The sequence below is a fragment of the Gavia stellata genome, chromosome 29 (genome assembly GCF_030936135.1).
Source record: "Gavia stellata isolate bGavSte3 chromosome 29, bGavSte3.hap2, whole genome shotgun sequence".
Lineage (NCBI taxonomy): Eukaryota > Metazoa > Chordata > Aves > Gaviiformes > Gaviidae > Gavia > Gavia stellata.
This window is the reverse complement of record NC_082622.1, coordinates 3,711,791-3,726,273: the sequence shown is the minus strand read 5'-3', so window position 1 is coordinate 3,726,273 and position 14,483 is coordinate 3,711,791. Positions and strand designations below refer to the sequence as shown.

Genomic DNA, 14,483 nt, shown 5'->3' with positions numbered 1-14,483 from the left:
GGAGACTTATGTAAAATGGCAAGCATTATTAATGCTGCAGCCCCAAACATGAGTTGTAGCAATCTGCATTTCATTTACAAGTATCCTGTTAAAAAAAGACAGTTCTTTGAATGCACATAGTACATATGTTAGTAAACTAAATTCTGTCTTAACTTCGTTCAAGAAATTTATGGCCGATTAAAACTATACCAAGAGTATGGAGCAGGCCAGAATTCTATAGGTTTTAGCACAATCTTTTATTAAGTTTCATTTCCAAAGGTCTCACCTAGAAGACAAATAGAATTAAATAGACATGCAACATCGCTTATGAAAAATTAAGCAGTTATCCTTATAGTCCAATACTGTAAAGCTTGATTTATTTACACATTTGAATGTGAACAAGAGAACATTGCAGGCAGATCATTTTGTACATTCAGCCAACATAGGAGCTGTATTCCACAGCATTAAGTTACACGTAAGATACACACTGAGAATGTGTTAAGCGCTCTGGTACATTGAAAAGCCACACAGTGTGGAGGCAGTAGATACCAGTTCACATTTGATAAAGAAGCTAGGAGATGGAGACTCAAGAAGCTATTCTACGAGTTTAGTGATTGAGACAGCAGTCCGTTTATTTTTGTGCAGACTTTTTCAGCTCTTGTTTCTGAAAAAAGCTGCACATTTGGAAATCTAAACATACTCTGTGTTTACAGTGCCCTGCCTCTCTTGGGCTCAGCCCTGGATAAACTGCAGTTTTGACGTACACTTGTTAAAGGCTGCTGTACACCAACAGATTAGTTTTCATGCTGCAAGAAGGACCAGAACATGGCATGGGGCTCCTCTCCTTTAAATGTTCGTGTTTAGCTTTAAACATCTGCTGCAATCCTGGGCATGGCCACTGTCACCTCAGACTACCAAATATTCTGTAAAAAGTATAGACTTGAGAGTACTAATAGCTTCCTGTTTTCAGCTTGTAAGCTCCAAACTAGAAGGGAGGTAAGGAGTTTATTTCAATCCTGAGCTATACCCTCCCACAGAGCACAGAAGTCCTACGGTCAGTTCAAACAGATGTTTGGCTTCTAGGGGCCCTGGTCATGCCTTCTCAGCAACAGAACTGGCAGCTGTAAGACTCTGAAGAGCAGAAAAATCTTTTGGAAGATTGGAAGGAAGAGCAAGAAAGGGAGAAGTGCATAAAATACAAAAAAACAACCCACATTTTAAAATTCAAGTATTGAACATAGGCAGCAAGTAGGAGCGAGGTGCAGTCTGGCAGTCCTACTGCTGTGCTTATGGTGGCTAACACAGACTGGCAAAAATGCAGCCCTTACAGCATCAGTGCATTGAGTTGAGGCCTAGAGCCCAAGGAACACCGCAGGCTCTACTGATGTGGCACAATGGAGGAATCTAAAATATTGTGATTTATATGCTGTAGAAACAGACATCACCTCCCTTGGAGTCCTGTGTCAGGAAGTTTCCAAAAGAAGTCTCGCTGCAGATAAAGGGAACTGTCATAATTAAGTAGAGTTATTTAAACACACACAGACTGTGTAAATAAAACATGGTTAGATAAAGCTTTGGGGCAAGACTCTTGCCTTTAGAGTCTTTGAAAGAAAAGGGCCAAAACAGCACAATATTACAAAAACTCAGGTTTTGGCTAGAGGAAATTTCACTCGGAGCAGGAGACAGGCACATGCTGACAACTGAGGGCTCTCTGGCAGAGAGGAAGGTGAGGCCAGCAGTCAGCCAGTGCTCAGGCTACAGGGCTGGGGAAAATTGGAGCAGCTTACTGCAAAAACAAACAAAAACAAACAAACAAGATCACTGAATCGGGCCAGAGAGCAGCCCACAAAAGAGAAGTACAAGCAGGGGCTCAGCATCAGAGTAGCTCTCTCCCCCTGGCAAAGCCCTCTGTATCTGTCTCTCATGATGAGGAGAAAAACCTAACCTGCCATTTACTGGCTACAAAGTCTGCACACCACTCAACTGCAGTTTTTAAATATTACTGAAAAACTAAGAACTGAGAAAACGATGTTCTGTTACACATAGGACCATCCCAATAGCAGAAGTCAACAATAAAACGTTTAGGCGCTTCTGATTATTTTATACCACAGCAACATCTGTAATAATTAAACACAGAGAATATTGCCATTTTAAGAAGTAGAGTTTGTAGCTCTGCATGGTTTAGCACAGCTTGTTTTAAAACTGTGTGGTTTTGTGACTTCAGAACTAATAGGTCAAAACAGCTACTGCCTCACTGATTAAACGGGAAGAGATAAGAAAAGCCGGCATTCTTGTACCCTTCCCATTCAGCCTTCCCTGTACTACTTTGTTTTGTATTGTTAATGAACAAAAGCTGCACATAAATTCACAAACAATTGATTACCGGGGATACAAAGCCAAAGGTAGTAAATCAGTGTCACTGCAACTCCAACAAGATTAATGTTCTGGCAGTATTAGCCCATTAACATTGTTATCTTACTTAAACACAAGAAGTATTGAGGGCAAAAGAAAAGCTGTTATTTCTTGAGGTTTCATAAGCTGTAGTGTATGGGATGCCACTGATAAGATCTGACTTGTCAGACATGCCAAGTTGGTGAAGAAACTTCACGTATAGGTACACGTAACTAGGCATCTACTCTTTGCAGGGGGGGGGGGGGCAGGTTATAAGTTTCCTAAGCTGCACAAAAATGCTAAAGCAACCTCAAGTATTTCCAGATTAAATTAGTATTCATGGCTAGCAAAGCAAACATATGCAAAAGAACAGTTCTGTTGTCATATACAATAGTAAGAATCTGGAATAACTATATACAAGTCAGTGGAGTGCTTGGGGAATTTTTGGTAGTGGGAACAGAAACTGGCCATGAGTCAATTAAAAAAAAAAAAAATATGCAGGAAGCCACTGTTGTAAGTCCAAGATCCTCCCAAACCCCTTGGTATCAGAGTAACCACTTAAAAATGCGTGGAAAACAAGCACTATTCATAGGTCCTGGAGACACTCTGCTATGCATACAGTCCAAGACACACCAAGTAGACTTAGAATTCTGTTTCCCAGCAAAACAACAGCTTTTAGAGAAGGTGATGATATCAAAGTGCCAGTATAACTTGCATATGCCAGTAAATGTTGTACTTTGTCCTTTTCACTTGACAGGTTTCCCTCCCCTCATGTCTATTCTCCCTTCATATCAGCTTCTAGCCATCTCTTGGAAGCTGGAAAGATAAATATCATGAGTACACAATGCTCCATTATTCTTACAGTCCTCACTGAGTGCTGGACTGTGCATGCTTCTTTTTTCTTCTTAGGTCATTCACCCTATACCCTTTTTTGCTTTTTTTTAAAGAAAAAAAGGACCCCAGCCTACAACACCTAGACTGAGCTTTTTAACTAAGGGATGTCAACACCTTTAAGCATTTAAGACCACTAAACAAAGTTGGAAATCCTGCCTCAACCAGAAAGAAAATAAAAGTGATAAGAGAATTAGGACCTCATCAAGAACTACAAAAAATTCCCACCAGATACCAGTCATGTTACTATTCTCATTTCTTCTCGTTCTCGTACTTTACAGTGTTCCCTCTGCACCATTTAATCCAGCCTGAAGCTCCTGCTATGAAACCAGAAAACTGGCAAGTAATCTTTGTTCTAAGCTGCCTTATAATCCAGTGGTGCTATAAAAACAATTCACATACTCAGTGCATATGTTCGACGCTAGCCAGAGAACAGTTATACAGGAAGTGCCCAGGATTCACGTTTTGAAGGAAGAAAGTAGCTTGCTTAGTCTAACCAATTATGCTGCTCTAAAGACACAGTAAGTTTCAGTATTCATGCTTGAAAACAATTACATTTTATTGCCATGTTAAGGTAGTTTGGTGGTCACACTAGAGACATGAGGATTTACAACTTTTCTGGAAATCCGTCACAGCCTCCATACAGGAAAGATCAAATCCTGCCCTCCTCTCTTGTGAGCAACTCCTGAAAACTTCTATTTGCAGATAAACCCACTCCCAGCAGGACTAAAAATTGCACAGTCACTTCTCTTCCCACAGCTTTGCATTTTCACAGCGTCTGCTATCTCATCGGTTTCATACTGCCATGATAATGCACTCGCCATTTCACGCTTCCAGACAGCAGCCTTCAATGGAGAACTGTGATTTACTTCTTGCTAAGACGAATGCTTTCAACTTCACAACTATAGAGAGTTGTTTATTTTAATAATCAGCCTTGACAGTTAAGTTTGAGATGAGCTTTAAACTATATCAAGGTTGGCTTTACACTTGCTTATATTTTAATGGGTAAATAAATAAAGGTCATACTTCTGACGATTCAAATAGGTTCCTTAAAGGTCACTCACTCCTTTTTGCTGTGCTCCAGCACCCGGTATGGTGGAAGAGAAACTCCTTTGGAACCATGCTGCTCCTGCACGATCGGCAATGTAGCTGGAGTATAAATTTCCGGCATGTTGTCATTGTTCTCGAGGGCACCGTAGGAAAACGAAGCTTTGAGGTCAGGCTGAACTGCAATCCCTTTATCGTGCATGTTCTGCATGCCTGAAAAGAGCAAAGACAGAGATTAAGTGCTTAGGAAAAAAAGTGCATTCTTCCTGCAGTAGGGAAGATTTAAATCAGTAAATTATATAGTCTCAGGGTTCGTGATATGCGGCTCATCTGTTCCTTGAGTGTGAAATGAAAGACATTATGTTTTTCTGCTTAGCACTAAAGCAACTAATGGAGAAATAAGCTTCAAGTGAATGAGGGATGGCAGTCAGTTATTTATCAAGTGCTGCAGATCTTTTGTACAGCTCACCAGAAAGAGAGTTTAGCTGCACTTCCCAAAAGAAATTTCTACTCCCCCTGACCTCTACCTCTTGCAATGTATCTCAGCTCTCCCCAATAATCAGTTCTTCCTGCCAGATGAAGACCAAGCCCAGTCCCAAGCAAATGCTCAAAACTAGTTCATCTTCCCAGATAGCAGCCAACTGGACAAGGCTGTTCTGACAAAATATGACATCCCCCCTGATGTCAGAGCACCCAGCATAAGTGGCATCCAAGTTGCACATCACCTCTTCCCTGCTCCGTGCAAAACATGCATGTACCCCTCACAAGGCACAAACAAACAAGAGAAGGAAAAACTAGAAAACAACACAGCCGCCTGATAATCCAGATACTTAACAGAGCCTAGAGCTTGATCTTTCACTGTGAAGCCCAACACTTAAAAGAGAAAGACTGATAAACCACTGTATTTTTACTGTTACCTGGCATAGCATCCATTGATATGTAAGGTTCAAATGGTACAGATTTCTTCCTATTTCTTGTGATCAGGAAGACACCTAGAAATGCTATGAGGCACCTGAGAGAGAAGACAAGATCTACTGAGATAACTTTGAAAAGGGAGAGGAGGTAATATTGCATGTTGCTTCTTCTGAGTGCCTATCAAGTAGCACCATAAAGAATTCAGAACTGGAAGTGAAAGAACTGTGAAGTTAGAATTAGAGGGAACTGTCTCAGCAGCGTAACCCTCTTCAACAGTATTGAAATCCACCTAGCAATCAGAACAATTTCACCTTTTCTTTATCAAGACACAGGAAAAAGTTTTCATGTTAGTTAATTAGTTAACCTTGCTAACTAAAGGGGAAAGGAAGCACATCAAAATGTGGTTTTCTTTGATGAAATTCCAGGATTTAGCAGCCTGACCTTTGAAAGGTTTCCCGTAGGTAAACAAACTAACAACTGTTGATCTTGATTTTTACAGTATGTGGACAGAGGAAGGCGCAGTTCATAACATTAATCTCCCAATTGTTTTTTTCTGTACTAATCTGAAAGACATTTCAGAATGTGTCCCCATTATGGAGAGCTAATCACATCGAGACACTGTACTAGGACTAAATACTGAGTTACACAGCAAATGTTTTACTGATCATATCTGCATTGTGTGAGTGCCCATACCCTAAGAAACAGGACTCCAGTACAGCCAGTCAGGGATTTAGTGTTTAAAGTTGCACAATTATGCGTAACCTAGCGTTATACAATTCCTCTAGAGCATCCATCATCACTCAGATGAGATACGTTGCTCTATGGGCCACTGCTCTAACAGAGAAAGTGCTTTCAGTTTGTCCTCCTCTCCAAGACAGTATGTACCTCCAGTATATATATGGATAGACAGATATGTATTTTTAAAATTTTAGTCATATTAAGAAATACTTTTCAGTTGTCTATTAAGGAAACTTAAAACACTTACCCAAGCGCAAACATACATATATGGAGAACATCTTCGCCAGTGAAGTCCAAGTAAAAAGTTGCTCCTTGAAAAGGAAATAATTCATGACATCTTTCTTCCCAGCTTACATGGGCAATTAGTGCTACATCTCCAGCACTCGTCTATCCAGAAACCAAATCATGCAAGATTCCTATTTTTATAGTCAGCACCTTTGGGTTTTTTTATGATCTTAAAATAGAAAAAGGTGGCCTGCTTTCCTTTTTAACACAATTTATTGACACATCTTTTAGAATTTCACTGCCAAAATAGTTATACTGGTGTAACTAATATAGATGGAAGTACATCTGTACAGCAGTACAGCAACTAGTGCAAGTCTTTCCATATTGGGGTAGGGGGTTGTGAAGGAAACATTGCTGGAACTGTTGCATGTCACTGTGCTAATAAAGCCTGAGCCAAATTCTCACCACACAGCACTGGTTACCACATAAACAAGAGACTGTATTTCTGAAGTCTGAATGACAAACCAAATTGGATCTCTCTAACTACAACAGGCTACAAACTCTTGACCCCAAACAACTATGTACAGCTCAAACCTATAAGATGACAAGAGTCCTTGGTGTCCTGGATGTCAACAGGACATGCGTTCTGGCTCCTACTCTTTACATTTCTAATTGAAGTAAATAAGCTGATGAATCTGAGAGCAGCGTATGGCTTGGAATATGACAGGAAATAAACATGAGCCAAAGAGTAGGCCATAGTCTCTCATGACACTGAAGAGCATTAAAAGGCAATGTGTAATGTATGGGGGAAGCTATTGCCCTTACATACCTAGAAGAGCATTACTATTTACACAGATAGTGCATCTGCTTGACAGTGATGGATACTTTTTCCAGTGTTGTTTGTGTGTTTGTTTTCCCCAGTTTTGCTCTTATGTCCAAGTGAGGAGAACAAAACCTTAAAAAGGCAGTTCGTCAGGTTTGAAGCCTTAGGGGTTTAAAATGCTCATCTTTGGTCGTGCAGACAGAGCTCTTCCTATGTGGGCAAGGGCTGAAATTGGAGTAAACTGTTCAGAAAGAGAAATGTCTGTAAAGCTGTGAACAGCTGCATTCTAGACACAATGCAAACAAGACTATCAGGAAGAGAATTGTAACACCTTTGTACCGAGGAAGCAAATACGTTTGTACACCATAGCACATGCAGCTTAACAAAATCTAGATAAAATTACACAAGGAGAAATTTCAGCTGTGTATTCAAGTTGCACATCTAAGAGCATACATCACCCTCTTCTACACGCTAGCATGGTATGAGTGATACAGTCTCAAATATAAGTTCCCCTGCACTTTAAACAAAATGACAGAACTTAACAGAAAATTTTAACACAGTCTAATGGGATAATTCACATTTTTGGAAAGAAAAAAGAAACAAAGCCAGCTGCAGAAGAGAGATGACAAGAAAATACAAGTCATCATCTTACTGAGTATTCACCTTCCTCATCTGTAAGTGTGGATTATTTTCCAAAATCTTTTGCCCTTCTTTTAGAAAGGACCAACACCCTGTTTTGGGCACTGTTACCTGCTGTGATTGCTACTGTTGTGGACAGGATATAGCCGATGCTGGCAATCTGAGATGAGTCATACAGCTGTGAGGCTTGAGCTAAAAATCTGCAATACAATGATACACAACAGGGTTTGATTTGGGAAGGATACTCAAATTGTATAGCAGTTATCCTGGACTAGTATAGGTCTCCTTTTTGGAAACACCTTTCAAAAGTGATGCATGAATTTAAGAAACTTTCTTCTCTTTCTCACTAAAACTGCAGCAGCATCCCTTGGAATTAATATAAATGATAGAAGAGTAAGCCTTATGGCTGTACTGAGTAAAGGCAGTGAAATTACTGCCACTGACCTTAGGGCCAGAATGTCACTCACATTTTGAATAGCTTTTTATCCCTGCTGCTACCGGCCTTTTATGTTATTACAAGTACAGAGGAAAAATAAAAATAGACACATCATCAACAACACTGATTCTGCACCTTTGTTTTAGCCAGTGCACAGTACTGTATTTGATTTGCCACCATTTCACTCCTAACACTGTTTTGCAAATATTTGAATGATCTATAAATTTGGGATTAAAATTATTTGGCAATGTCACTACATGGAAAACCAAAGAACACCACTATCCCAGGCTCCTGTGACATATATTTGAGGACAGGTCACAGAAGAGAATGGCTAATTCTTCTCCTAAAATTTAATCAGCATTCTTGGAATGGATAACTAACAGCCCACTAATTACTGACCCACTGAAACCAGCACAATTATAGACAAAAAGAGAGTGAATGTCTTACGTTGCTTGAAAGATCGCTGTAGCAATCATGCACACCAACATGATATAAAATATAGGGTAGTCAAGTTGTAAGTTTCCTTGTATCGAGACAACAATCATGCCTGCCACAGCCTTCACCGTCACAACAGTCATGGAACCTGTGAATGTTTACCAAGACTCAGCTGAAGCACTGATACATGCTCAATGTGTCAGGAACGCTGCACGTTCGCTCTATACATGACAGGCAAACTCAAGTTCTACAAGAACTGAAACCCTCTGTTTGCCAGGGCAGACAAGGGATGCAAACTGCATATTTTATCCCCAACTCTGCCAGTTCTAATTCCAACAACTTCACCACAGTGGCCTTCAATAAATCACTTAACCTTTCTGTATCACGGTTCCCTTCTCTACAGGACTGGGAGCATTTACTGGGGTTTTTAAGTGTTTAAACAGTGTTGTGCAATCACATGATGAAAGCATACAAATTTTCATTTCTGATGCCATATTGGCTTGGTTAATAAAGCTAAGGAAGCTTTCAAAACAACAATCAGAAAGAGCCTACTTCCTTTCCATTTCTTGAAAGCACAAGTCAGCGCCATTCAGAATTAGGACAGTTGCTTTATCTATGATTCACGCAGCCCCTGAGGCATCAGTTACTAAAATCCAGCCACAAACAGTTCAAAAAAAAGAAAAAACCAACTGCAGTGACTAAAGTTGCATAAATAGCAAAATTTGAGGACTGTGACATAGATTCAACAGCATGTCAGACTGCGTCACTGCCTTGCTATCATTCACCCTTTTCAAAGTTTAATTGATCACAATTTCTTAAAAAAACAGATTAATGCGAAGAAGGGTGCAAGTGAAATCCTGGCCTTTCCAAAGTCACTGTAGGATCCCCCTGTATGCTATGAGGATATCAAAAGCAGCATTTGACCCCATGCCAGAGACTCTCCCAATTTAAATGGGGACATACAGGCATGGCAGAGTATTTATTATTTATTTAGTCATACAGCAAATCATTCCAGAGCCAAGAAGATTCTTGTAGGTCAAATCCTCTCTTTCATCCACTTCCTTATCCATTGAACAGATAAAGGTATTGTAGCATGCTTTGCATGCACGGATTACAATTAAGAACACTAATAAATAACTTGCACTTTCTGTATTTGCAGATTATTTGTCCTTATGGGAAGTAAGTCTTAGTTGTTCAAAGGTCATTTGCAAAGATCCTAAACATCACTGCAAGATACTAGCTTTATGTAATTTGTAGTAACATTTCTGGAGTAGATTGGTGCATTTTATGACATTAATTAGGTCAATGTAATTCCCTATAAGCCATAGATGCCTCAGTTTACTGTTACAGGCCAGAGTTAGATGATCTTGCAAGTCCATTATCAACTTACCCAGCAAAGCTACGAGCAGAAGAATAACTACAATGTAGTTTGCATTTTTCTCCTTGTAAAAATATAGTAGTAGGCAGAATATGATGATCTCCACAAGCTACAAAAAATAGAAATAAGAATATTAAAAGATGTGGGGTATATGGGGTTGGCAGTAAATGGGATTCTGAGCCAGTCAAACATTAGAATTACACAAAAGGGCAAATGAAAGGAAAATGAGGATCCCACACAATTATAGATCAAATTTAGCATGATCTTAGATTCTAATCAGATGAGATATTCAATAGCTTCTTGCAGAACAAGAAACATGGGACACTTTTGACATATTCGTGGTAAAGCAGGAAATCAAATAATCCTGACTGAATATTCACATCAGAAATCTCAGCCTACTTCCCATAATGAGGTTCTTTAAGTGACCCCTGCAGACACGATCTTATTTAACGACCAAACTTATCTCCATTAAAATACCCGATAGATTTCATAAAATTTTCAGTGAGAGATTGATGGCTCCAGAGAAAGTCAGTCTAGAAAAAGTCCAGGTGCAAGCACAGTATTTGGACACCTCTGGAGCAGCTGCTCTTGGCTGCCATTAGTACTACTGCCACAGGCTGAAGCTGACAGGTCAGGGAGAGAGCAAGCTATTTGAAAACTTTTCAGTTAAAGATATCTAAGTCCTAACAGAACAATTCAGAGAAAGAATGGGAGACTTCCAAATTGTGCAGGCAGGTGTCCACATGCAATGTGGAACTGACACCAGGAAAAGCTGGCATAGGTTCATTAGCAAGTACAAGGAATATTGCTAGTAACCGTAACGAAAAATAATGCTTGAAATGAAACTCCCAATCAAGCACATAGCAGAAAACTGTCCCACGTTTTATGGGCCATCTTACCATATACAACAGAAATGGCCAGCTCACTAAATGCCTAGTGATATTTTCTCCTGTCATCTTCTCATGACTATTAGGTCCAAATGTTATCAGCAGGTAAGTTCCAACAATTGCCAAACCACAGCCTACAAAGGACAAGACATAGCGCCCTTCGGCAACCAAAGGAAAAAAAAAAAAAAAAAAGGACAAAGTTAGTGGGTTAGTGTGGATGCATGGAATTAATGTTGCACATGCAGAGTGACCATTAATGACATCGTGCACATTCCTCTGAATGACTCATTCCTCTGCCCTTCATGCCCCACTTTCAAAAATATTAGAACCAAGAAAACCCTAGGCAGTGTCTGTGCTGTCAGTTGAGAAAAAAAGCTCATTTGTTTAGCATCTGCCAAACAAATAGCTACAAGATCTATATCTGGGGCTTATCCTGCCTGGCACTGCCAACAGCCTATTTTCTAGGAAATGGAAGAATGAATGCCCCAGTTCTGCAAACACTTGGACATGTATGAAATTTGTCTGATTCAGTTGTGCCTATGCCACTGCAGAGTTAAGGCCCTAGGCTGCAGCTTCAGCCCAGAGAACCACGATTCTCAGATCCTGCAAACAAACACAATTTCCATGTATTTCTAAAACCTGTGAGATTAAGGTGATTTGGCACAAGTCAGAAAAAAAACAAACAAAAAATTCCATTTTTAACAAATGGTGGATGAGATAACGCATTTCCTCGAAGAGGTACTATAGCTAATGGAGATCTTGCCATCCCTCTAATTATGATTCTTGAGAGGCCATGCTATGTGTTGAATGGCTTGTAAACAGAAAGGAAAAATGAAAAGGAACTGTGGAACTTACTCAAAAAATCCTTGGGCTTCCATTTTTCTTTAATAAATATAATTCCTATGATTGCACTAGCTATAAAAAAAGAGAGAGAAACAGCGAGTTATGTATCGGCGTAATGATCAGCAATCTCACACTGGAACGGACTCAGACTTGTATGGCCGTTGTCTCTTTCCCCCTTACCTATAACAGACACTGCACTGAGTGGCACAATCAGTGAAAGAGGAGCAAAGGCGTAAGAGGAAAACACTCCCAGTTCTCCCAGCACCAGCAGAAACAGTCCACACCACCATGTCTTGGTTTTGAAGTAGGCTCGGGGGTCTTTGGAACCTGCCAGTCGGATGTGGCTGTATTTCTAGAAAAGAAAATAAAAGCAAAGAATCTTTGGCATGCTTGTTGCTTTTTAATGCAGGATGATTGAGGCAGGATCAATATTTGCTTCGTGATACTCACCTGGAGGTTGAGTGCAATACTGATAACAAGATGCCCAAAAATAGCTAGTAATGCACCAATCAAGTTCTCCTGTAAAAACAAAGTAAACACACAAATACTAAATTTAGCCACTGGACCCTGAAGGAAGTTGGAGCTTTTTTCACAATCTGGAAGACAGCAGACTTTAAAAACAGGTCCTAGATCACCTGTCAATAAAATCTCAGTTTATCTTCCTCCCTTTCTATGTGATCTAGGGCAATTCAGGTAAGTTCCCTGTGGCTGTGTGCCAAAGCTGTGAAACTCAGGTGAAAGATAACCCTTCCTTAACAGACACTTTCTACAAGAGACTTAAATTAGTGTGCATGTATTTGCATTCCTCGCAGTTTCTCAGAGGGGAAGAAGATAAAGCTAAACACAACAACCCGTTCACTCATTCTTCCCTTCGAAAAACACTTTTCATGAGGATGCTTGTTGCCCTGGAATTTAGCCGAGTATGGATCAGGAACCTCTGCATTCTGCAGGTCACATTTTAAGAACTATTATGCTCTTCTCCACTTATAACATCTGCTGGTTCAGTAGGTAATTTAGCCCATTCGATGAGGCAGCCCAACTATCAGATTTTATACTGCTTTTTACATGAACCAGTTATTCCAAAGTAAAAGGCAACTGGTAGCAGCTCCTAGCAAGCTCCCAACCCCTTCTACATTAGCATTCCCAGCTCAGCAATAATTCTCACGGTCTAAAGACAGAATTTGAAATAAAAAAGGATGTAAACCAGGCTGAGTCACAAAGGAAATGTACATTAGGAGTGAACAGAAGAGCCTGAGGCTAAGCCAGGCTATTTAGCATTTGTGTTCTTCCAACAACTGTCTAAATCTCATTAGATGTCATTAGCACTTTTCATTTCAGTTCTGGTCTCCAAGATACAGTCTAGTACTTACTTTGATTGATTTGGGATAACCAAGCTCACATTTGTATTCCTCCCTTAACAGTAAATACACTGTTCTTGATTTTCTCATGCATAGCAAGAGAAGGACTTAAAAGATTTCAAGTTCTTATCAGTGCAACAAAAAGCTTTTTGTCAGAATGTATGAAAATAAGATTCACCCAAGCAGTTTCATTCAAAAACTCCGAAAGACCTTCCCATAACAGACAGTAAAGTTGGCAGAAAAACGTCACTGTGTGATCACAGATGTAGCCAGAGAAGCTCAACACAGTTTCCTGGTTCAGCAACTGGATTTCAGTTTAGAAGACATGGAGGAGATGGTGCCTCAGCTGAAAAGCTCCCAAGTGCAGCACAGGTCTGGGACTGGCTTCGGGACTGTGAGAGCTTGCAAGCCACCATCAGTCTGGTCAACCTTTAGAACGCACCTAGGACCGTGTTCTCAGCAATTCAAACACTTGAATATACAGCAGACCAGAACATCTGATCTCAGTTACTGATGTATGGATTAGTCTGAAAAGACACCCAGCAGAATTTATTGCACCTAACCACCTTTAGACATGCATATCTTAACTGCCAGTCCTTTCTTCACTTTGTCTAGCTCTTCAAGACAGAGAATTTCTCCTTCTTTCTCTCACTGCTTATATACCTGGCATATAATACACTGGGGCCTCCAGGCATGGCTAAATACAAAGACAGTGCACTTTCTGCAAAAAAAAACCCAAAATACAGTGGCATTATCAGCTTACTTGAATAGTTAGGGCCTTCTAGGGATAGACTGGGGTAGAAATCTGACCTTGTAAGAAAAGGAGTCAGTGTGTGGCTGCACAGAAACCGCTGCAGTGGCCAACGGGAGTTGCTGAAGTTGCAGATTTGGACTGTTGCCTCCTTCCATTTTGGTTGATTGGAGTATTTGCTTTTCAGCCTCTTTGATGCTGGAACTTCTCTTTAGAGAAGAGACTTGGACCTTGCTGGAACCACCTTATCTGTAACTTGGTACCACTTCTTCCCACCCATCCTGTTTTGCTTGGACAAGCAACAATTAGTTCAGTGAAGCAGAAAAAAATTCTCTGTAGCCTGTCTGCTGCTTTTCTTCCCCCACCAGGCTACACTATGATAGGGCTGGCACCATAGGCAGAAGTGTCGATAAGTCAATATTTCCAGCACGTCAGTGGGGCAGCAAGGTTATATCCCTCCAAGGTGACACTAAGGGAAAAAAAAATTAAAAATACAGAATTAGGCCAAATTAAGTTAATGGTCCAAAACCTGCAATGAAATCCTGCTGAAGGATAGGCCACAACTCCCAGGAATCAAAGTAACAGCTGCACACATCAGCAGAGAAAGCAGACTTTAAATGCCTTCTCACAAAGTCTCACACACAGGAACTTGCCCACACCATGCTCTACAAGAGCTCACAAACTGGCTTGGCCCCGAGGGTGACATTCAGGTGCCATTTAACATCAGGCCTTGCCATTTGGAAAGTT

At 40.3% G+C, this 14,483-nt stretch overlaps 1 protein-coding gene across 4 annotated transcripts; it reads right to left on the bottom strand.

The window, feature by feature from the left end:
• Nucleotides 1–314: 314 nt before the first annotated feature.
• NIPAL3 (NIPA like domain containing 3) lies at nucleotides 315–14,187 on the bottom strand. 4 transcript variants are annotated; one of them, XM_009813449.2, is made up of 11 exons: nucleotides 13,796–14,187; nucleotides 12,078–12,146; nucleotides 11,808–11,979; nucleotides 11,640–11,699; nucleotides 10,797–10,942; nucleotides 9,910–10,006; nucleotides 8,532–8,667; nucleotides 7,760–7,848; nucleotides 6,209–6,272; nucleotides 5,226–5,320; nucleotides 315–4,521 (listed from the first exon to the last, which is right to left on the bottom strand). In XM_009813449.2, the coding sequence occupies exons 1-11, from the start codon at nucleotides 13,892–13,894 to the stop codon at nucleotides 4,322–4,324; spliced, it is 1,227 nt and encodes a 408-aa protein (XP_009811751.1). In that variant the 5' UTR covers nucleotides 13,895–14,187; the 3' UTR covers nucleotides 315–4,321. The 4 variants fall into 4 exon arrangements, with proteins under 4 accessions (XP_009811751.1, XP_059686818.1, XP_059686820.1 ...); XM_059830835.1 differs by having other exon boundaries at nucleotides 10,797–10,918; XM_059830837.1 differs by having other exon boundaries at nucleotides 13,829–14,187.
• Nucleotides 14,188–14,483: the final 296 nt, after the last annotated feature.

Excerpts from the sequence above, each read along its gene's own strand:
- NIPAL3 (XM_009813449.2), bottom strand. The coding sequence starts at position 13,894 with ATGGAAGGAGGCAACAGTCCAAATCTGCAACTTCAGCAACTCCCGTTG. Across the intron at positions 12,147-13,795 it reads CTGACTCCTTTTCTTACAAG|GAGAACTTGATTGGTGCATT; the intron begins GTCAGATTTCTA and ends TTGTTTTTACAG. Across the intron at positions 7,849-8,531 it reads ACAGCGATCTTTCAAGCAAC|ATTTTTAGCTCAAGCCTCAC; the intron begins GTAAGACATTCA and ends ATTGTATTGCAG.